General features: G+C 39.8%; 2 protein-coding genes across 2 annotated transcripts in view; both read left to right on the top strand.

Moving 5' to 3' along the window:
• Positions 1-2,453, top strand: part of gcn1 (GCN1 activator of EIF2AK4) — a 62,541-nt gene extending 60,088 nt beyond the window's left edge. The window contains exon 58 of the mRNA XM_062998890.1: positions 1,962-2,453. Coding sequence (XP_062854960.1) covers positions 1,962-2,087 — 126 coding nt within the window. The 3' untranslated portion in view covers positions 2,088-2,453. The remainder of the gene's footprint in view (positions 1-1,961) is intronic.
• Positions 2,454-5,041: 2,588 nt separating this feature from the next.
• rab35b (RAB35, member RAS oncogene family b) lies at positions 5,042-13,774 on the top strand. The gene is made up of 6 exons (XM_062998889.1): positions 5,042-5,349; positions 8,712-8,762; positions 8,866-8,989; positions 10,001-10,125; positions 10,235-10,359; positions 11,800-13,774. Exons 1-6 carry the CDS (start codon positions 5,298-5,300, stop codon positions 11,926-11,928), a joined length of 606 nt encoding a protein of 201 aa, XP_062854959.1. The 5' UTR covers positions 5,042-5,297; the 3' UTR covers positions 11,929-13,774.
• Positions 13,775-22,593: the final 8,819 nt, after the last annotated feature.

Below are 22,593 nucleotides of genomic sequence, written 5' to 3'. Positions count from 1 at the left end.
GATAAGAACTAGATAATACTGTTTACACAGTGCACACTTCAAGTACATAACAGTTATTCAAATTAATCCAATGTATATATTTAACAACTGAATAGCTCTGCAGTGCTGTAGGGAAAAAATCGCCTGCATCCAAGCTATTGCTTAATGTTCTTTTACAAAATAAAAGTAAACAAACCTAGTGCAGCATTGTAGTAAAAATGAAGTGAGATAATTACAGTTTCACTTTGAACTTTATATTCAAAGAACATAATTCTGTTTAATGCAGTGATACACTAAAAATGAACAAAAATCTCCACTCACAAGTGGTGTAGCAGCTTAACTTGAATATAAAAAAACAAATAAGTTACTTAACAGCATTACAGTAAAACCTGAATACCAAAATAAAATGGAAAGTCACTCTTTTGTTATGAAGGAAAGCCAGTTCTTAAAGTGCTTGTATTGTGACAATGGTTTGATGGACGGGTCTACGCAAAGTGAGTGTGTTTTGACCCTTTGGGGCTTCCATAGCGCATGGGATAGCGTGATCGGCTCTGGCTGTCCGCTATTCGGAACAGAAGAAGTTAATAAAGTGTTTTGCTCCCGACAATTAGTGAATATACCGTGTATTTATTTCTTTATTAAGCGAGTGTATCACTACGACGCTCGGTTACATAACTAAGCCAATCAGAGAGCTTGATACTGAGATGTCGTTCAATCTTGTAACACGTAAACTCGTAAAAGCTGTATGTTATGGTCCTGAAGTTTTCATACTCGGATTAAAAGTTATTATTTTGTAAACCGGAGTGTTCCTCGACTCACACACCATATAAACAGTAAAATTCTACAGTAATGAACGCAGCTCTGCTCCCACCGCCTTGTGAAACGCTCGCGGTGCAGACATTACACCGCTGTAGGACTCGTTTCACTTTCCAATTTAAAGTATTTCCACACAGCGGACATGCTGACGTAAAACAAAAGATCGGGTTATGATCGGCATTAGTAAAGCCGATTTCCGATCAGTTAAAAATGCCTTGATCGGCCCCGATCCCGATCTGTGAGATCGGATCGAGACATCCCCAATAGTATGCAAACCTACTTAACATATATTAGAGCTGATTTCATCTATTCTGTTTTACAGTATACACTACACTGCAGTAAACATTTATAAATGTAGTAAATGTTGCAAAGATTACATTAAAATAATATTTAAAGATGGTTGAGACAAACCCACTACCAGTAAGTACAGTTTGCTTGAAATATTGCTACCACCATGTCAGTGTCACTGCAGTGCTGAGAATGATCCACCACCCAAATAATACCTGCTCTGTGGTGGTCCTGACCATTGAAGAACAGGGTGAAAGGGGGTTAACAAAGCATGCAGAGAAACAGATGGACTACAGTCAGTAATTGTAGAACTACAAAGTGCTTCTATATGGTAAGTGGAGCTGATAAAATAGACAGTGAGTGTAGAAACAAGGAGGTGGTTTTAATGTTATGGCTGATCGGTGTGTATATATATATATATATATATTTCAAAATTACATACAGAATCTTAACTCATTTGAAATGTAGCCTTCTTAAAGTGATAATAATATACAGGGTGCCGAGCGTTGTAAACATTGTTTAACCACCATAAATCTTTATTGATACATAAAACTTCATGTGTCATGTGATAGCAACACAATTCATAAAATCATGTGCACTTGTGTTTTAGACTATTTGTTTTTCATTTTAGACTATTTGTATCTTGTTTGTGTATGACTTTGGTTTATAATCTTGGTCATCACATCCTTTGCAAAAATGTCTGTGAATCGATCAGTAGAAATGTTAAATCCTTCACACTGGCTTGGTGAATCCTTCTTTACGATTTGCTGCAAGGTGACCGCTCTCTCACAGCAGAATTTGCTTACCAGTTTTATGAATCATGGAATTAGACATCAGCTTGATGTGTTACATAAGCATTTCTGTTTATTCTTTTTTAGAGTGTCAGTGCCATTCTGGACTCAGCCAGTAACGAGCTGCTGTCTGAGTGTTTCCGACGTTCACTGAAGAAGATCTCAGGCCAGTCTGACTCCAACGAAGAAATTGATGACACCATTCTCACGTGATCCGCTCAATCAACATTAAGAAGCAAAGACACCTTCAAATGTTCCCCCTGTTCTAGCCTGGAATGGCTGAATTATTTATAAATCGAGGAAACAGCCCAGAAAATCACTGCTATGCCCAGAAAACCCTTTTTTTTTTTTTTTTTAATTTTCCAATTATTTTCCTGATATCTGATACTGATTCCATTTGTTTAATTTCATTTGATCGTTTCCTCGGTATTGTGATCTCCTTTCCTCAGTGAGCGTATTGGTTGAGAATGGAACAACCTAAAAGATAAGACACTGATTTAAAAAAAAATCAGCTCTGTATTCTTTGGTATTGTCTGTATGGAAAAAAATAAAGGAAAACTTGCTTTAATAAATTGCTTGAATATGATGTTGTCAAACTTCAACCTTGTTTGAACTCACAGACGTTTGATATCAGATTATGCTGGTTACCAGGGCATTGCGGAATATCAGGGAATGGAAATGCTGACCAGTTGGCAAGAGGAAGGACGGTACAGAAAATCATTAACCTCAAACTTCCACCAACGGAAATCACACCCCCTATAAACAACTACATTAAAAATAAATAAATGGCAATTTGAATGGAAAACACAAACAGACAAAAAATACACGAGATTCACCCCAACGTCATGAATAAACCAAAAATACGTTATGGAAAATGTACAGACCAAGTTATCTACACTAGATGTAGAACAGGCCATTCCAGATTGACTCACCAACCCTTAATACAAGGAGGAGATCCCAGACTTTGCGTAAAATGTCAGACACCCATCACCATAAAACATATTCTGAATGATTGTCAAAGTACAGCTGAGAAAGACTACACACATCCAATACATGAAAAGAAATCCTCATCCAAGAAATAATCGTCAAATTCTTCAATAATATAAGACTGAAAACATATACACCGATCAGCCATAACATTAAAACCACCTCCTTGTTTCTACACCATATAGAAGGACTTTGTAGTTCTACAATTACTGACACATTGGTGTGAGTGGATCAGACACAGCAACGCTAATGGAGTTTTTAAACACCTCACCGTCACTGCTGGACTGAGAATAGTCCACCAACCAAAAACATTCAGCCAACCGCCCCGTGGGCAGCGTCCTGTGACTACTGATGAATATCTCAAAGATGACCGACTCAAACAGCAGCAATAGATGAGCGATCGTCTCTGACTTATCATCTACAAGGTGGACCAACTAGGTAGCGCTGCTGTGTCTGATCCACTCATACCAGCACAACACACACTAACACATCACCACCATGTCAGTGTCACTGCAGTGTTGAGAATGATCCACCACCCAAATAATACCTGCTCTGTGGGGGTCCTGAACATTGAAGAACAGGGTGAAAACAGTATGTAGAGAAACAGATGGACTACAGTCAGTAATTGTAGAACTACAAAGTGTTCTACAAAACATTGCAAATTCATAGGATTTCAGGAGTTCTGAATATTTTTAAAGGTTTTTACTGAATTCAGAGGGAAGTGGGTGTGTTTAATGCAAAGAAGTAAAATAAAAATCTTTACACAATGCTGTCAAAGATGGATAATTACTCACTTTCTTAACCTCTTATTCAATTAGGGTCGCGGGGGTAGGGTGGGGGGTTTCTGGAGCCTATCTCAGCTTTTCAATGAACACAAGGCACACAGTAACTCCCTGGACAGGGCACCAGTCCATCGCTGGGCATACACACACCCATTCACCTATAGGGCAATTCAGTGTCAGACTGCATGTTTTTGGACTGTGGGAGGAAACCCACGCAGACACGGGGAGAACATGCAAACTCTGCACAGAAAGGACCCGGACCACCCCGCCTGGGGATCGAACCCAGGACCTTCTTGCTGTGAGGCAACAGTGCTACCCACCAAGCCACCATGCACCCCACAAAGACAACTCTGGTCTTGGGCAGTTGTAGCTTAGTGGTTAAGGTATTGGACTAGTAATCAGAAGGTTGCTGGTTCAAGCCCCACCACTGTCAGGTAGCCACTGTTGGGCCCTTGAGCAAAACCTTTAACCCTTAAATTCTTGGATTGTGTACTGTCACAACTGTAAGTCGCTTTGGATCTCTATTTCCTTGGCTTCTCCCGTTAGGGGTCACCGGCGGTGTCGTGATCCGCAATACTGATTTGTCACAGTTTTTACCCCGGATGCCCTTCCTGACACAACCCTCCCTATTGATCCGGGCTTGTCTCCAATTAGCCTGGCTGCATGTTTTTGGACTGTGGGAGGAAACCCACACAGACACGGGGAGAACATGCAAACTACGCACAGAAAGGACCCGGACCGTCCCACCTGGGGATCGAACCCAGGACCTTCTTGCTGTAAGGCGACAGTGCTTTGGATAAAAGCGTGTAAATGTACTGGTCATTTTAATCGGAGTAGTACGTCATCCGGGTATCTTAATGGATTTTGGTCGCATACTGCGTATTGATTTGGGGCCCTATCAATTCATGAGTAGTATGTTTGTTTGTTTATTAGGATTTTAACGTCATGTTTCACACTTTGGTTACATTCATGACTGGAACGGTAATTTACTCATTACACAAGATTCATCAGTTCACAAAGTTATATCAAACACAGTCTCCAATTCACCTCACTTGCATGTCTTTGGACTGGGAGGAAACCAGAGCACCCAGAGGAAACCCACGCAGACACGGGGAGAACATGCAAACTCCACACAGAAAGGACCCGGACTGCCCCACCTGGGGATCGAACCCAGGACCTTCTGAGTAGTATGTATAATGCTATTTTGAACACAGCCGTAGATACGACTACAAGGTAGACGCGAATGTGCATTAATGAGCGGTCAGAATCTGGCAAGTTTCCCTTAATAGTGCACTTAATAGTGAACAGGGTGTGATCGCCTTTGTTTGGCGCCTGCGCATTGTTCGTCGAAGCGTCGTTACCCAGTCAGCGCATGCGCACAGCAGACCAGCCCGGGGTTTCGCCTGTGTAACAGTGTAAGGGTTTGGTACCGATAGCATTATCTTAGCTTCCCGAACGAAACTCCGTTTCCGCCCTGTGTGAAGCACCGAGCGGGGCAAAAATTACACTCGCTTCCGCAGAAAACAAAAGGATAATTTGATTTCTTTAACGGCGGGACATCTGCCAACCGAAGTACTGCGAGCTCGGCTGATGAGCCGGGAGAGGAGGAGCAGAGCAGTTGTGCAGGCGCGGCGGGTTAGCCGACATTAGCGGCATGGCTAGAGACTACGATTACCTCTTTAAGCTGCTCATCATCGGCGACAGCGGTAAGCAAGTCCGCGGCGCGCCACGGGAAGTAGGCCCGACTGCCATTCCGTTTTAACATGTTGCACGATTAATCACGATTGTTTAGCGCGAATTGAGTTTATTAAAAGATAAATTGTATGTGTGTTAATCTATGCAGCCTTTGGTAATTCTTATTTTGCTTAAATAGTTCATTGTCTATTCATAGAAGCTTGTAGTTTAATACTTGACAGTCAGGCCGGATGTCTCGGTTAAAGCTTCCTCTACTAAGTCTACGTTTGTGCAATTAATTTAGCTTTAAGTATTTATTTTATAATCCATAAAACAACTAGTTTTGTATGCAAATCAAGATAGTCTAGACATAATTACTATATTGTTATATTCCGTGTCAACCACAGCAAATCAGATCAGATCCGCATTGATCCATAATCTTTAAATATTTATAAATTAAGACTCCCGAAGTGTTAATTATAGAGACATGAATGGTTGTTTTGTATTTTTTTGTTAAAACAAACTGATTTTGTTGCTACTATCTGAGATGTATTACATGCTGGTAGATCTGAGAAGCTTCTCCCGCCTGACTGTGTTCATGATGATTGTGTTGATGTTTGGATGTGAATGTTTATTTATTTATTTATTTATCAGGATTTTAACATCATGTTTTACACACTCTGGTTACATTCATGACAGGACAGGTAATTACTCATTACACAAACACAGTCATGGACAATTTTGTACCTTCAATTCACCTGACTGCACGTCTTTGGACTGTGGGAGGAAACCGGAGCACCCGGAGGAAACCCACACAGACACGGGGAGAACATGCAAACTCCACACAGAAAGGACCCGGACCTCCCCACCTGGGGATCGAACCCAGGACCTTCTTGCTCTGAGGTGACAGTGCTACCCACTGAACCGCCGTGCCACCCGGATGTGAAAGTAAATTATGTGCAAGGATACACAGGTTTTATCCCAGTGGACTGTAAAATGACCCATAGATGTCAAACTGACCGCGACATCTGGTTTTGTTTTGCAGCAAGTGCATGGCAAGCCACAAATGCACAATCACATTTTTTAATTAACAAAAGCATAAACTGACAAAAAGATCAAGATAAATTTAATCGGCCGCTCAGGTGGCGCAGCAGTAAAAACACACGCTGGAACCAGAGCTGGATCTCGAATACATCGTATCGTATCGTATCGAATCTCAGCTCTGCCTACTGGCCAAGGCTGAGCGGCCATATGAACAACGATTGGCCTGTTGTTCAGATATGGGCGGGATTAAGCCGGATGGGGGCTCTCTCATGACTGGTGCAATTATGACCTCTGCTGGCTAATAGATGGCACCTGCACAGAGATGAGAAAAGAGAGCGCTCAGGGTGTGTCTCTTCGTACACAGCGCTGAGCTGCACTGCACTCGTCAAAGTGTAGGTGATAAGATGTATACAGCTGTTGCCCACGTGTCGGAGGGGGCGTGGTTTAGTTTTGTTCTCCTCAATCAGAGCAGGGATCGGCATTGGTGTAGAGGAAGCATGACGCAATCGGGTAATTGGACGCACTAAAAAGGTAGAAAAAGAAGAAAATGCATAATGAAAATATAAAAAAATAAATGAATAAAGATAAATTTAATCACAGCCATATTGTAATCATGATATTTCAATTTACTTTTGCTACAAACTGCTAAATATTGTAATTAATCAGTTTTAAATATACATCAGTCTGTTTAACTGCACTGTAGGTTAGAATAATAATGGAATTCATAAACGTTATCATTGTAGTTTATAAAACAAGGCGTTTCACAGGCGTTGCAAATTCTTAATACATTTATAGTGAAAGAGCAGCTTGGTATAATATGAACTTATTTTTTTACATGATGTTTAAATATCCTACCTGAGGTTTAGTGTTAAGAAAACGCAGAGCGCTGGTGTTAATGTTTCTTTCTGTTTAGCAGTTAACCCTAGCAACTAAGATTCTGGTTTTTGTGGTCGCAGGCCTTTGCAGTTTTGCTTGTGTAGCAGATCACTTTAAAATCTGACTAAAGCTCACTGTGTGCTGATATATATTCATGAAAATGCACTAACAATGCCCTTATTTATGTGCATTATGTGCATTATGAAGATATTATGACTCTAGTCATAAGTACTGGTTCTTTATTATTATTTTTGGCACTTGCCCATCCACAGAATGTGTGTACAATAGTATGCAGACACGCAGTCCGCTACTGATACAGACTCCAGTGTGTCAGAGCTGCTGAATGCCTAGTGTTGCTTATTATATTGGGGCCTGATGTGACCCAGTTTTATACAAGTACCATAATAAAGGTCTTCAAGTAAATTTTATAGGTTCTAATTTTGCTATATACATAAATTTTTCCTTTTACCAATAACTGATTGTCATTAGTGAATTATTAACCTGTTAATTAACAAGCTTATAGCGTCCCATCAAAATCTATAACAAACCACTAATTTTTTTTAACGTAGTCTAAAGCAGCTTCAGGTAGTGAAGAGGGCTGTAATGTTAAACATCAGCATAAACATGAACACACTGAGCAGATCCAGCTCAGCATTTTAAACAAAGATAGCTGCTAGTGAACAGTTCGTTACAAGCACTAACCTAACATGCTGAACAAAAATGGATTTGTAGCCGGTATTTTTTTCTGACTTTCCTGACAGCTTTAGTGTAGTTATTATAGTATAAGCAGAGTTTTACTGTTATACTAGAACATGATGCGAAATGTCCACATCATGTTTGTAAAAGAGAAGGTTCTCAACATGTTTAGAGTTGTTAGCTGTTAAGACTTCACACTGACACAAGGCAGCTTCTGTTTGCAATTTTAGTGCATAATAGTTCAGTCATTTTATGATTTAAATGATACAAATGCACAGAAACTTTCTTGCTTACGATAAATGTTAAGAATGAGCGAAATGATTCGAACCACATTTCTGGAAAAAGTCTAAAAGTATAAAAAGTGTTTTCTTTTCCAATGTAGAATTGCAAATAATTTAGCCACATGGGTTTGGAATTGAACTACATATTGTACTTCGTAAAATCGTTGGCACCTTACACCATTTGCCTCAAGAAACGCACCCTAAAAACATCTGAAAGCCCAGATCCAAAATTGCTTATTAAACTAGGCTTTTTGTTTGACATTGTAAACCTTTGATTTAAAACACTTAGTGTGGCATTTACATGGTCTACCAAGTCTCTCTCTGACTCAATACATCATGAATCATGTGAAATGAATCATCCTTATTAATGTTAATAATCCCTTCATTAATAAGCAGTAAAATGTGTCCTGAACTGATACGAATATTTCATTGGTGCAAGTATTTACTCTGATCTTATAAACACTGATCAGCTGATTATAATGACTTTTCTGCTCTAGGTGTGGGGAAAAGCAGTCTGCTTCTGCGCTTTGCAGACAATACGTTTTCAGGTAACGTGTTCCAGCAGCATGCACGAGCTTATTTATTAAGCCTAAACTTGATTATTAACAATGACAGCAGGACGATGAAGCAAACGTGTGTTTTCCTGTGCAGGTAGTTATATTACCACTATAGGTGTTGACTTTAAGATCAGGACAGTGGAGATCAATGGTGAGAAGGTGAAGTTACAGATCTGGGACACAGCAGGGCAGGAACGCTTTCGAACCATCACCTCCACGTGAGTGACTACACAAGCACTGAGACTCTTGCTTTTGTTATAATTAAGGCCCTACCTAATTCACGGCCGTACGAATTGCGTCATGAATTGTGAAATGAGACGTTTTCCATGTGATATGCAATTAGCTGTGAGATTCAAAATGTAAGGTTTGTGTTTTGCGATTAAAGTTTTTCATTCCCGTAGCGTTTAAGTACCTCAAGTGTTTTGGTTAATTTGCACTATGAGGCAGTCCTAGCAATCCTACAGCAGTTCAGTTAGCAATTAGTCAAAATGTCCAAGATGCTGAAGTGCCAACAGCAACTAAAAACACGACTCGGGTAACTGAGTTTGGAAAAATCCCAACTAGAGCTGCAACTATCGATTATTTTTGTAATCGAGTATTCTATCGATTATTCCAGCGATTAATCGAATAAGAAATACTTTTGCTTTAATAAAGAGCAACAATAAATACATATAAGATTAAATAAGACGCGTCTCTTAAAACAAACTGTACATTTTTATTCCTTGCATACAGGACAGTTTAAAGAGAACATTTTTGAAATGCAAAAACAAATACATCAAAAATAAATCAAATTACTTTTAAAATGTATAAAGGCAACCTAAAACTATATAGTTGTGTGGATTAAAAGATTCCTCGATGCAAAAAATTTGAATAATTGATTTTTAGTAATCGATTTACTCGAGTTTCTCGAGGAATCGTTTCAGCCCTAATCCCAACCAGTTCTGTGGCCGAGGGGTGTGTGTGTGGGTGGGTGTGTGTGTGTGTGTGTGTCGATGTGGGTCAAAATACTGACAAGAAATTTTCATCGTTGAGACAATTTAAGAGGTCTGTGTGTGTGAAAAAGCCTGGGTTGATGTCTCTTGACTGGTGGAAAGCTGATTTAGCTTCTTAGTAAAATCACTGATTTATTGGGTGTGCCTCCTTGTGAACATTATGGGAATAATTTTTTTAATATTTTCCCCCGTTTGTACTCCGACACTGACCCCTTTTTCCCAATCTGTGTGCAACAGGTATTACAGAGGGACCCATGGTGTCATTGTAGTATATGACGTCACCAGCGCTGAATCTTTTGTCAACGTTAAACGATGGTTGCATGAAATCAATCAGAACTGTGATGATGTATGTCGAATATTAGGTATGTGAAAGCCAACGAATTCTGGTTGAAACGTTTCAATTGTTTTATGGTTTAAAGAAAACGGCTTGTACTTTGACTTGACCTCCGCCTTTGTCTTTCCGCTCTTTAGTGGGTAATAAAAACGATGATCCAAACTCTAAAGTAGTGGAGACAAACGATGCACAGAAGTTTGCAGAGCAGATGGGCATCCGTCTGTTTGAGACGAGCGCTAAAGAAAACATAAACGTGGAGGAGGTGAGTTATTCTGCACTAATCTGAGCAAGTTTTATTGCATTATAAATTACAGGTGCATATCACAATATAATACGCAAATGCACCCACTGGGTTCACCAGTAAAGGGTTCGGGCGCTTGTAAAATGTATTTGGCCAGATTAGGCGGCTTGGTGGGTAGCACTGTCGCCTCATAGCAAGATGGTCCTGGGTTTGATTCCCAGTGGAGCCGTCCGGGTCCTTTCTTTGTGAAGTTTGCATGTTCTCCCCGTGTCTGTGTGGGTTTCCTCCGGGAGCTCCGGTTTCCAGTTTACAAAGACGTGCAAGCGAGGCGAACTGGAGATACAAAATTGTGCAGGATTGTGTTTGACTTCAACTGTGTAACCAGTAATTACCAAAAGGAACCAAAGTGTGTAAAAAACGACATTAAAATCCTAATAAATACATTAATTTGGCCAAATTGTAAACCTTAAAGACACATTTAAAGATTTTCTGATGACTGTTGGGTTATCCAAAATCTCGCCTTTTAAACAAGATTTGAATGACCTGCATATTTTATAATAATGACTTTTTACAGTATATGTCCAAAAATATACGTGCTCCTCATGTGAGCTTCTGAGGCTATGACAACTCTAGTAAAAAATTGTGGCATGTGTCTGAGTTTTTGTACTCATCTAGTCAGAAGCATGTGTGTGATCAGACCCTGTCAGGTAATAAACCAAACCTGCAATTAATGATCCATGTGTTGTGGTGTTGAGGTGCAGCAAGTCGGGTTTTCTTCTCACCAAAACTTTCAAATCATGTCGTTATGGGCTGCACTTTGAGCACAGAAGCACCATTGTGCTGAAACTGACAAAGTCCTTTTCTAAACTGTCGTCACAAGGTTAAAAGTTGACTTTCAATGTAAACGTATACACGTTTTTGCAATAGGTAAAGCCCTACCTAATTCACAGCTGTGAAAAAGACGTCACGCACTGTGAAATGAGCCTTTTCCCGTGTAATATGCAGTTTGCTGTGAAATTCAAAATTTAAGCTACAGTGCCTCACGTTTAGGTGGTTGATTTGCACTATGAGGCGTCCTAGCAATCCTACAGCAATTCAGTTAGCACTTGCTTAGTCAAAATGGTTTTCAACCATTACGGTAGCTGTGCTGTGTACTGTAGCTTCCAGTGTAATTTAATGACTGCTGTAAAATGTGGCACTTTACTTTACAAATTCATGAAATCTGTGACTTTTGTAAAACCAGTCTGTGAAATTAAGCACATTTTCCCGTGAATTTAAGAGGGCCCTAATGTCCACGTAATTGTATAAAACTAAATGTTCTAGTGATGAGTTATTTTTTATTACCGAACCATGTAATCAATAAAGTATCAAAATTATTGTACCAGATTAGTATCAGAATATTTTATTGAAGCAGCGTAGTAAATAGTTGTCATGATCCGATCCTTTTTACGTCTTTTACAGATGTTTAACTGCATTACGGAGCTGGTGCTGCGGGCAAAGAAGGAATCCGTGGCCAAGCAGCAACAGCAGCAACAGAATGATGTGGTCAAGCTCAATAAAAACAGCAAACGAAAGAAAAAATGTTGCTAGTGGATTTTAAAATCAACGGCAACCTTCACTGCAGAATCCCTATCAAAACAAGGACCATGATCACCTAAATTAAGAGTGGAGAAAGATTAATAAAGATAAAATAATGATGAAATGGAGAAAACAAAACAAGAAGTCCCTTTTGGACTCAGAAATCATGAAGACTTTTTTTTAAAGAAAATGTACAGCTTTTACTAGAATTAAGTTTTATGTGGAATTCAAAGGATGTGGTATTTAATAAAATATCCGCCTTCTTTCTCGAAGGACCTCCAAGCTGACATGCTCACCACCATGTGCAGATTTTATATGTATTAAGAGTTAGTCTTTAGTAAACTTTTTTTGTTCCTGTAGCTTATTTCTCTTCATGTCTCTTTCTCAGGAGTGCTCATTTATTTGTGCAGTAATGGATTTTTCTTAAATGCAAAAGTGACTGATTTCGCAACACAAGCAGTTCATAATACAAACCGGTGCCAGCAGCAAAAAATAACTAAATTGGTATTGGCTCACTTTTTTTGTTTTGTTTTGTTTTGTTTTTTGGGGGGTGGGGTCATTTTTGCCAAACTTTACCAGGTAATTTCAGATAAAAAGAAATACATTTATATTTTCGGCATTTAGCAGACACTTTTATCCAAAGAGTTACAGTATTGTGACAGTATATTGTCTGAGCAATTGCGTGTTAAGGACCTTGCTCAAGGGCCCAACAGTGACAACCGGGCAGTGGTGGGGGTTGAACCAGCGACCTTTTGATTACTTGTCCAGTACCTTACCTGCTAGGCTACAAACACCCTGTACATACTGCGTTTCTTTCTGCATTTGAAGGAAAGCAGTAGAAAAAAACCCAATTCCCATTATGTTAAACTGGTTTGTAAGTAGATGCTATTTTTTACAGTCGTGCCACAGACTCTTAACCATCGCCATGCTAATATATACTTGAGACTGCCAAATTGGATTAGAGTGTAGATTGGTCTTGAACTGTTGTGAAACCTTATTGCTCTTAATGAGTATCCACGACAGTCGGCTGTGTTCTGGCTTTTCCGTTCCTGGAGTTGTATTGAGGGAAGATATACCTGTGTTTACTGTTACAAACAAGGATACCTGCTTTTAAAATAAAATAAATCCATGTTCAGGTTGAGCTTAAGCATAAAATCACAAGCATATAAGAATTACAAAACTGTTTTGAGCTTGATTGTTGTCTGAAGGAGACTTCTTAAGGCTTGTTCTGCTCCATAGTGCCAAGTGTTGTACAAAATAAGAGGTAAAATGAAAAGTTAAACAAGGTGCAGTAAAAGTGTTAGTGTTTATTTACTGCTGCACATTACAGAAGCTCATTTGGGTTGGTGGTTCTTGTATTTTGCAGACAGATTCTGATCTCTAGTGTTAATGTGAAACTTGATAAACTATACAAGCCTGTCACAGCTTACAGGCCCAGACAGCCTCGTGAATTAGTGCCAGAATTCTCTGTTCTTAAGTACAACTAAATACAGTAAAATAAAAAAAATTTCCATTGCCCAGAATCAATACTGTGTTTTAGGGCAGTTTGATTTCGGACGCTACGTTTTATTCCCCCTGACCATGTAGTACTCCTCCCTTAACCAAGCAATGTAATCATGGCAACATATCCAGCTGTGTTTTATTCGTTATGTATATGTGTATATATAAATATAAGTGTATGGTTAGTATATATGCGATAGATACTTGCACACACTCATGCGAATGTGCATGTGTTCGTGCTATGGTTGAAACACTTTTCAGCTGTGGTTCTACTGTACACTGGAGTAAAGAGATGTATCCTGGATTTCCCCCTCATTAAAATGAATAAATATTTTAAGCAGATTAACATTTAACACAATTGTTTTGTCTTCTTTATTTGCCATGTTGATTAAATGTTTTCCTGTACTGACCCTAATACACCGACAAGGCATAATATTATGACCACAGGTGAAGTCAATAACACTGATTATCTCTTCATCACGGCACCTGTTAGTGGTGGGGATATATCAGACAGCAAGTGAACATTTTATCCTCAAAGTTGATGTTAGAATCAGGAAAAATGAACAAGCGTGAGGATTTGAGCGAGTTTTGTGATGTCTAGACGACAGTGCATCTCCAAAACTGCAGCTCTTGTGGGGTGTTCCCGGTCTGCAGTGGTCAGTATCTATCAAAAGTGTTCCAAGGAAGGAACAGTGGTAAACCGGCAACAGGGTCATGGGCGGCCAAGGCTCACTGATGCACGTGGGGAGCGAAGGCTGGCCCTGTAAATACTGTAGCTCAGATTGCTGAAGAAGTTCATGTTGGTTCTGATAGAAAGGTGTCAGAATACACAGTGCATCACAGTTTGTTGTGTGTGGGGCAGCAAAAGGAGGACCAATACAATATTAGGAGGTGGTCATAATGTTATGCCTAATTGGTGTATTATTTAGGTTAAAAGTAGTAAATTTGATGAATAATAATACATTTCTGGAGCGTTTGCATTTTGTCTTGGGTTATTTTATTACATCACAGTGTGTTTCCACATGATGAGTGCAAACATTCATTAGATGCTTTTTATACCATGGAAGTGTGTCTGGAAATGTGCTGCGTGGAAAATAAGAACTTTTAATAATATAAAATCTTTTAAAATATTTATTTTGATGTACAGTGTACATGTGTAGTAAAGTGACCTAGTTACATAATATATTTATATGAAATCTACATTGTCACACACACACACACACACACAGCAGCTCGGACTGATTCTAGTCGATCACATTTGACATTTTTGGCATTTAGCAGACAATTTTATCCAAAGTGACTTACAGTACCGTGACGGTATGTTGTCTAAGCAATTGAGGGTTAAGGGTCTTGCTCAAGGGCCCCACAGTGGCTACCTGGATGGAAGTGGTGGGGCTTGCACTGTTGCTAAAACTGCATTTAACTGAAAGTAGCTTGTTCGAGCTGAAAGTATCTTGTTCGTCAGGTCCACTTGTGAGTTTTTTTCTTTAGATTTAGTCTGCCATTGTGTTTAAGTAGTTCGTTGTTCGTTGCAGGTGGCACAGCGGGAGATTCTGAACTCTTCGGTACGAAACCATCTAGCGGGAATAATTGGCAGTGCCTGCAGCAGACACTAACTGGCCACTTTGTCTGCTAGGGCAAGATGACTGGACTATGTGGGTGGGGTCTTCAAACGCTGTGTAAGGACCCTGATTGGCGGATAGAGGCGTCTGTGCTGAATGCATGGGCGAAAAGAAGGGGTCCGCCAAGGGCTGTGCGCGGGTTGGAGGAGGCGTGAGCAGCAATATACCCACCTCGAATGCAATCAGGGATCCCCCAGCAGCAGAAGACAAATGGATTACACTCAAATGGGAGAAAATGCATAAATAAATAGAAAATAAAAAGTAGTTTGTTGCTTTGTTCATTCTTGACAGAACTACTAACCACTGTCGTGGACGTTTTAATGAGCTTGCTGTGTCTAAAACCTTAAGTTTCTAGGTATTATATATTTTCTCTTACAATTTATGAAGGCATGATATACCATATGGCCAAACGTATGTGGACACCATTTCGCAGTAGAGTTATTTATAAAAATAAATGTACTTATAAAAATACATGTTTCCAGCTCATATGTTGGCACAAACCAAAGTCTATAAAGACGTGGTTTAATAACATTTACATTTTCAGCATTTATCTGACACTTTTATCCAAAGCGACTTACAATTCTGTATATAGTCTGAGCAACTGAGGATTAAGGACCTTGGTCAAGGGCCCAACAGTGGCAACCTGGCAGTAGTGAGGCTTGAACCTGCAACCTTCTAATTACTAGTCCAGTACCTTAACCACTAAGCTACCACTGTCCCAATGTAATACGTTTACATTAAGCAGCTTCACACAGAGACTTGACCTCAACCCCACTAAACACCCTTAGGATTAATTGGAAGATAAATAAATTGGAACCTGTGAACCAGGCCTTCTTGTTAACATCAGTGCCTGGCTTGGCAGATTGGAACAACCCCTCCTTCCCCCTGCACAATTACACCTTAAAATCTTTTGGAAAGACTTCCCAGAAGAGTGGACGCTGTTATTGCTGCATATACCATATACATTTGACCATATAGTGTATATGCTCAAATTTCAGACATACCTATTATAGGTATATCACATAATAATTGGTGTTCACAAAATCAGTGTAAATGTTTACCGTTTTCTCTGTCATCCATTCCACACATCATTTTCTTCAACTGTCTCTAAATGTAAAAATAGAAAAACTTAAAACCTTCCATAAACTTTATAATTTAATAAATTTGCCTATTCGTGATACTTAACCAAGTGCCAGCTTACATAGAAAGTGATAATAAATATGAACACACACACACACACACACACACACACACACACACTTGGCTAAAAGGGAAGTACTTGTGTTTTTTAATCATCTAAAACATTTATGGTAAAAAATGCAGAGGATGGACAAAATAAAAATGTATAAAATTAGAATTACAAAAGAATCACAGATGAGTTTTATTAGGTTGATTGCAAATAATCAGCATTAATCTCAGCAATAAAAGGGCGCTGACAATTTGATGGCAATATTACTTGATGTTCAAGCATGATGCCTTCAGCCCATGTTTATTGCCACCTGTTTCATACAGTGGGGATTTATAATAAAACTGGCAGCCATCACTTCACTTTAATATTTCCATATTTTAGGTTGATAATCATGTGTTTCTTTTTTCTCCCGTTGGGGGTCACCAAAACAGATCACTTATCCCCATCTTACCCTGTCCTAATCTGTCACACCAACTACCTGCATGTCCTCCTTTACTTGCTGTTTATGTCCTGATATAGTACATATAATGCCTTTATTTGTCATATATACGTATACAGACGTACAGTACAACAAAATTCTTTTTTCGCATATCCCAGCTGGTTTTGGAAGCTGGGGTCAGAGTGCAGGGTCTAGAGCAGAGAGGGTCAAGGGCCCAACAGTGGCTGCATGGCAGAGCTGAGATTCAAACTCTCAACCTTTCAGTTGATAGCCTAAAGCTATACCGACTAGCCTACCACTGTCCCATCATATACCGATCAGCCATAACATTAAAACCACCTCCTTGTTCCTACACTCACTGTCCATTTTATCAGCTCCACTTACCATATAGAAGCACTTTGTAGTTCTACAATTACTAACTGTAGTCCATCTGTTTCTCTGCATCTGCATGCTTTGTTAGCCCCCTTTTATGCTGTTCTTCAATGGTCAGGACTCTCCCAGGACCCCCACAGAGCAGGTACTATTTAGGTGGTGGATCATTCTCAGTACTGCAGTGACACTGACATGGTGGTGGTGTGTTAGTGTGTGTTGTGCTGCTATGAGTGGATCAGACACAGCAGTGCTGCTGGAGTTTTTAAATACCTTACTGTCACTGCTGGATTGACAATTGTCCACCAACCAAAAATATCCAGCCAACAGCGCCCCGTGGGCAGCGTCCTGTGACCACTGATGAAGGTCTAAAAGATGACCGACTCAAACAGCAGCCATAGATGAGCGATCGTCTCTGACTTTACATCTACAAGGTGGACCAACTAGATAGGAGTGTCTAATAGAGTGGACAGTGAGTGATCCACTTATACCCGCACAACACACACTAGCACACCACCACCATGTCAGTGTCACTGCAGTGCTGAGGATGATCCACCACATAAATAATACCTGCTCTGTGGGGGTCCTGACCATTGAAGAACAGTATGAAAGGGGGCTAAAAAAGCATGTAGAGAAACAGATGGACTACAGTCAGTAATTGTAGAACTACAAAGTGCTTCTATATGATAAGTGGAGCTGATAAAATGGACAGTAAGTGTAGAAACAAGAAGGTGGTTTTAATGTCATGGCAGATCGGTGTATACATATACAGACATACAATACAACGAAATTCTTTTTTCACATATCACAGCTTGTTTTGGAAGCTGGCGTCAGAGCGCAGGGTCAACCATCGTATGGCGCCCCTGGAACCGAGAGGGTTAAGGGCCTTGCTCAGGGGCCCAACAGTGGCTGCATGGCAGAGCTGGGATTCAAACTCTCAACCTTTCAGTTGATAGCCTAAAGCTCTACCCACTAGGCTACCACTGTCAGATACCAAAGGAAACCAGATGTTTCCACATGAGTCCATGTCTGAGCGGGTCAGAGCTGTTTTGATAGAATATTAGACAGGTGGTCCTAATGTTGATTAAGTGTGTATTGATGAGGACAGTTTATTCAAAATCACATTCACATCACAATAAGGTTTGTGTGTGTGTGTGTGTGTGTGTTTTGTTTCCCCTTAACCTCTATAGATCCAGTAAAAATTTTACATCCGTCCACAGAAATCCCAATAAATTATTGAAAGGCAGTTTATAAATACTGTAGCTCCAGGGAAAACACACCTTCGTAGACATCATTGCGTTTTTGATTGATATGGCCCAGCAAAAATGGTCTATGGATAAATATGTAGGGAATCCACCCCTGTGCCAGCCAGGCTGACCGAAAGATTGCAACAATATTTCAGTCCAGGCCAGCGAGGCTGTGTGTAAGATAGGAAAAGATTATTTTGTCCATCCCCTGTATTTTAAAATTGCACATCAGAATTTTTAATTCTAAAGATGTTCACACAGACAAATTGTGCACACTCAATTCAGGACACAAGACTGAAAAGACTTAAAACATTTAAATACCAGAAGACAGTTTAACATAAATAACATTTACAGAACAGTTAAAAGAAACAAGAATCAACCAAAAAGACTGAAACATTAACAGTGGAGGTGTCAGCACTTTACTGTCTGATTTCCAATGAAGGAAGCCTAAAACTGTGGCTGCATCCCAAACCATGGACATACAACATATTAAAAGTCAGAATTTTTTTACTTCACATCAGTGATCCCCAACCACCGGGTCATTTATTACCGGGCTGCACAGAAAGAATAAATAATTAGAGATCGCCACAAGAGCATTTAAATTTCTAACACACTTCAGGTGTTATTGTCCCCAATCACCACTAGGTGGGAGCAGCGTCTCGTTGCAGTGAAAAAAGCTCAGGATTCACACTGATATCCCATTCTATAGTTCTTCTATTTCTAATCCTCCCACCCCCGCCGGTCCGTGAAATTGTATCTTATATGAAACCGGTCCGTGGTGCAAAAAAGGTTGGGGGCCGCTGTTCTACATGATGTAGTTTTGTAGGAAGAATGGGATTAATGAGATAGCAAAGGTCGCAACAGCAGCAGCATAGAGGAACCCATTTGGCCACCCTTCCTCAGGCACAGCCAGTTGTGCCTGTATGGATGCCTGGCTAGTTGATAACACAGGTAAGATTCAAAGAGCATCACCCGTTAGCAGTTAAATAAAGGTTAAGAGAATGAACATTCTTGTTTTATTGCAATTTACAAAATGTTATTCCCTTTAACCTGGAGGATATTGTATTCAAGTAACACTGTGTTTTCTACTTTTGGTCTCTCTCTTTTTCTCCGATATTTTCCCCCAATTTTCTCCCCTAATCTAGTCGTACCCAATCACCCTGGTTGCATTATGTTTCACCTCTACTGATACAACCCTCCACCGCTGACTGAGGATGGTTGCAACTGACACATGCCCCCTCCGACACGTAATCAGTACTGACTGCATCTTTTCACCTGCATGAGGCGAGTTCATATGCGGATCAGCCTTGTGCACGGAGAGCCACACCCTGATCAGCATTATTCCCCGACTCTGTGCAGGCACCATCAATTAGCCAGCAGAGGTCATAATTGCACCAGTTATGAAGAACCCTGGTTCGGCTCATTTCACCCTGAACAACAGCCAATCGTTGTTCACGTGGCCGCCCAGCCCAGCTGGATGGCAGAGCTAAGATTCAATACGATTTTACCACTGCGCCACCTGGGTGGCCTCTTTTGGTCTTTTTTGAGGTGTCAAACTCAATCACAGAGAGGGCAAAGATTAAAAACCGGGACTGTGTCGAGGACCAAATGGGGTCAACATTTATTAAACGTGCAAAAGGAAAATATATTCTTTGATTATGGCCATGCCAGCTCCACAAACAAGTTAACTGTAAATAATTTCTGTAAATTGATGTAATTAAACATGATGAGCATAATTGACTTCTGACCTCAGGTGAATGTGCAATAGAGTGGGAGAAAGTTGCAGCTGGGCTTGCAGGTTTTGCCATGCTTGCTGTTGCAATGCCTTCTGGGACTTGTAGTATCAACAGTGTGCATCAGTGGGGGGCCGGATATAATCGTACTTCGGGCCGGATGTGACCCACAGGCTTTGAGTTTGACATGCCTGCTTTATATGGTTACAGGTATTCCTTCATGTTGACCCCCCCCCCCCCCCGAACCACGCAATTAACAGTATTGACCCCCCATGTAATCAACAGTGCTGAAATGCAGACAGTAAAGTGAAGACCCATCCCTTCATGCTGCCATGACACTCAACATTTCTCTCAGTTTGAACAGTTGCTCACAAACAGTAGACATGAACATTTAGATTGCTCTATAAAAAGTATCATTTAAAAATCTGACATTTACAAATATAACAATATATATTTTATCTTATATTCCTAACGTGTTCATATAAAAACACTCTTTGGGTTTTTCCAAACCGTCCGTTTCTTCAGCTTTTTTGTGACATCTGCATAGCTTTACTCAAAATGAGCTCCAAATTATACGGCCACCAACAAAAAGAAACAAGAGAAAGGGTTTGAAGGTTTTAAATCAACACTAATAATGTGCTAAATATGTAAAAAACCTTACATTGTTATCAACTGAGCGTGACCAGGATCTGAATTGGTCCTTACATATTTTATAGGCTGGAATATGGTGCATGTGTCACACACGCATTCAGGTTCAGGAGCAAGATACCCAGTTTACAAAGTTTAAAGTTTGTTCACCATACTTCGACTCACTGCATCTTTTCCCCAAAACATATTTGATGGATTTTCTAAGTGTGAAAATTAGTGCTGCAATCTGACTGCAGCTAAATTGTTAGAGATTTATTGGTTCATTCAGGCCTGGATTTAGAATCACAAACTATTCAAAATTAATGTTACACAATTAGGTAAAATATGGGTATGTTGATTATTCATACTGTATAAAACAATTCAAAAAATATAAGAGGTAATGCACCCTGGTAGGAGCACCAATCAATTGCAGGGCCTCTTATTCATCCAGACACATTCATCACTTGCTGTTAAGTTGTTTCAGAAACAGTAACATTTATCTGCTGCTGTTTATGGTTTAGATATTTACCTACAAAACCAATTCCAAAATAGTTGGAACAGTAAAAATGTACAAACCCTATTTCCAGAAAAGTTGGGAAACTTGTTAACTTCATTTGTTAAGTCTTAAATATGTATGTAACCTATTTACAAAATGTAAGAAACGGCTTTTAATGTTTTGGCTGTCAGTAACTTGACTGTATTTGATGGCTTCTCATTCTCAGTTTAATGGCTGCAACACTTGCAACAAGTTTGACATGTTTACTACTGGGTTCCATCACATCATCTGATCAGTCTTTAAGATCTGAGGACGACTATTAAGTTGTAAAAGTATTATTTTTTCTGATAAAACACTTTATGCGTCATAATTCATCATCTCTAAAAGCTTTTTATTAACACTTTGTATATACTGATCAGGAATAACATTATGACCACCTTCCTAAAATTGTGTTGGTCTGCCTTTTGCTGCCCCATACACTATAAACTGTGATGCACTGTGTATTCTGACACCTTTCTATCAGAACCAGCATTAACTTCTTCAGCAATCTGAGATACAGTAGCTCGTCTGTTGGATCAGACCACACGGGCCAGCCTTCACTCCGCACGTGCATCAGTGAGCCTTGACCAGTTTACCACTGTTCCTTCTTTGGACCACTTTTGATAGATACTGACCACTGCAGACTGGGAACACCCCACAAGAGCTGCAGTTTTGGAGATGCTCTGACCCAGTCGTCTAGCCATCACAATCTGTCCCTTGTCAAACTCGCTCCAATCGCTTCGAGGATAAAATGTTCACTTGCTGCCTAATATATCCCACCCACTAACAGGTGCCGTGATGAAGAGATAATCAGTGTTATTCACTTCACCTGTCAGTGGTCATAATGTTATGCCTGGTGTATAATAAATCATGAGCATCACCTATTACCTATTTAAATCTTTACCTGTGAAAAGCTTCAAGTTTTTATTGATCATTGCATAAACTTCCCAACTTACATAGAGCCTTAACTTTTTTTTAATTGTGTTACTGGCATTAGAAATTAATGTATTTAAAATAAGGTAAAACAAGGTAATGATCTCTTCTTTGTGCTGTTTTTAAATAAATATCTGTAAAGGACTGTCTTACCTTTTACCTTCTGTCACAACTTTTTTGGAATTGGGTTTGAATGGACGTTTTCATCTCAGAAATGTTAAACAGCTGACTGATTAAGGCCCCTGTAAACCTCAACACGTGAATGAACATGTGTGTTTTTAACGCAGCAGTGTCAGAAGCTCATTAACAAACCTGCAGAGTTTGGCTCATCCTGAGTTAAAGGCCAAAATAATCTTTGTTTGGAAAAAATTACTCTGACGCTTCCACTAAAACCCTTTGGCAGTGGGGTGAGGAGATTGTATACGAGGCACTCGGAGGGGAAGCTGGCCTCTAATATGGATTAATGTAGTAATCCTGTACGTC

The sequence above is a fragment of the Trichomycterus rosablanca genome, chromosome 7 (genome assembly GCF_030014385.1).
Source record: "Trichomycterus rosablanca isolate fTriRos1 chromosome 7, fTriRos1.hap1, whole genome shotgun sequence".
Lineage (NCBI taxonomy): Eukaryota > Metazoa > Chordata > Actinopteri > Siluriformes > Trichomycteridae > Trichomycterus > Trichomycterus rosablanca.
Note: the sequence above shows the minus strand (reverse complement) of the source record. Positions and strands in the feature narration are given on the sequence as shown.

What these genes read in the sequence shown, in the direction of transcription:
- rab35b (XM_062998889.1), top strand. Translation starts at nt 5,298, where the DNA reads ATGGCTAGAGACTACGATTACCTCTTTAAGCTGCTCATCATCGGCGAC. An exon ending in GCTCATCATCGGCGACAGCG is followed by an intron (nt 5,350 to 8,711) that starts GTAAGCAAGTCC and finishes TTTCTGCTCTAG; the next exon opens with GTGTGGGGAAAAGCAGTCTG. An exon ending in TGATGTATGTCGAATATTAG is followed by an intron (nt 10,126 to 10,234) that starts GTATGTGAAAGC and finishes TCCGCTCTTTAG; the next exon opens with TGGGTAATAAAAACGATGAT.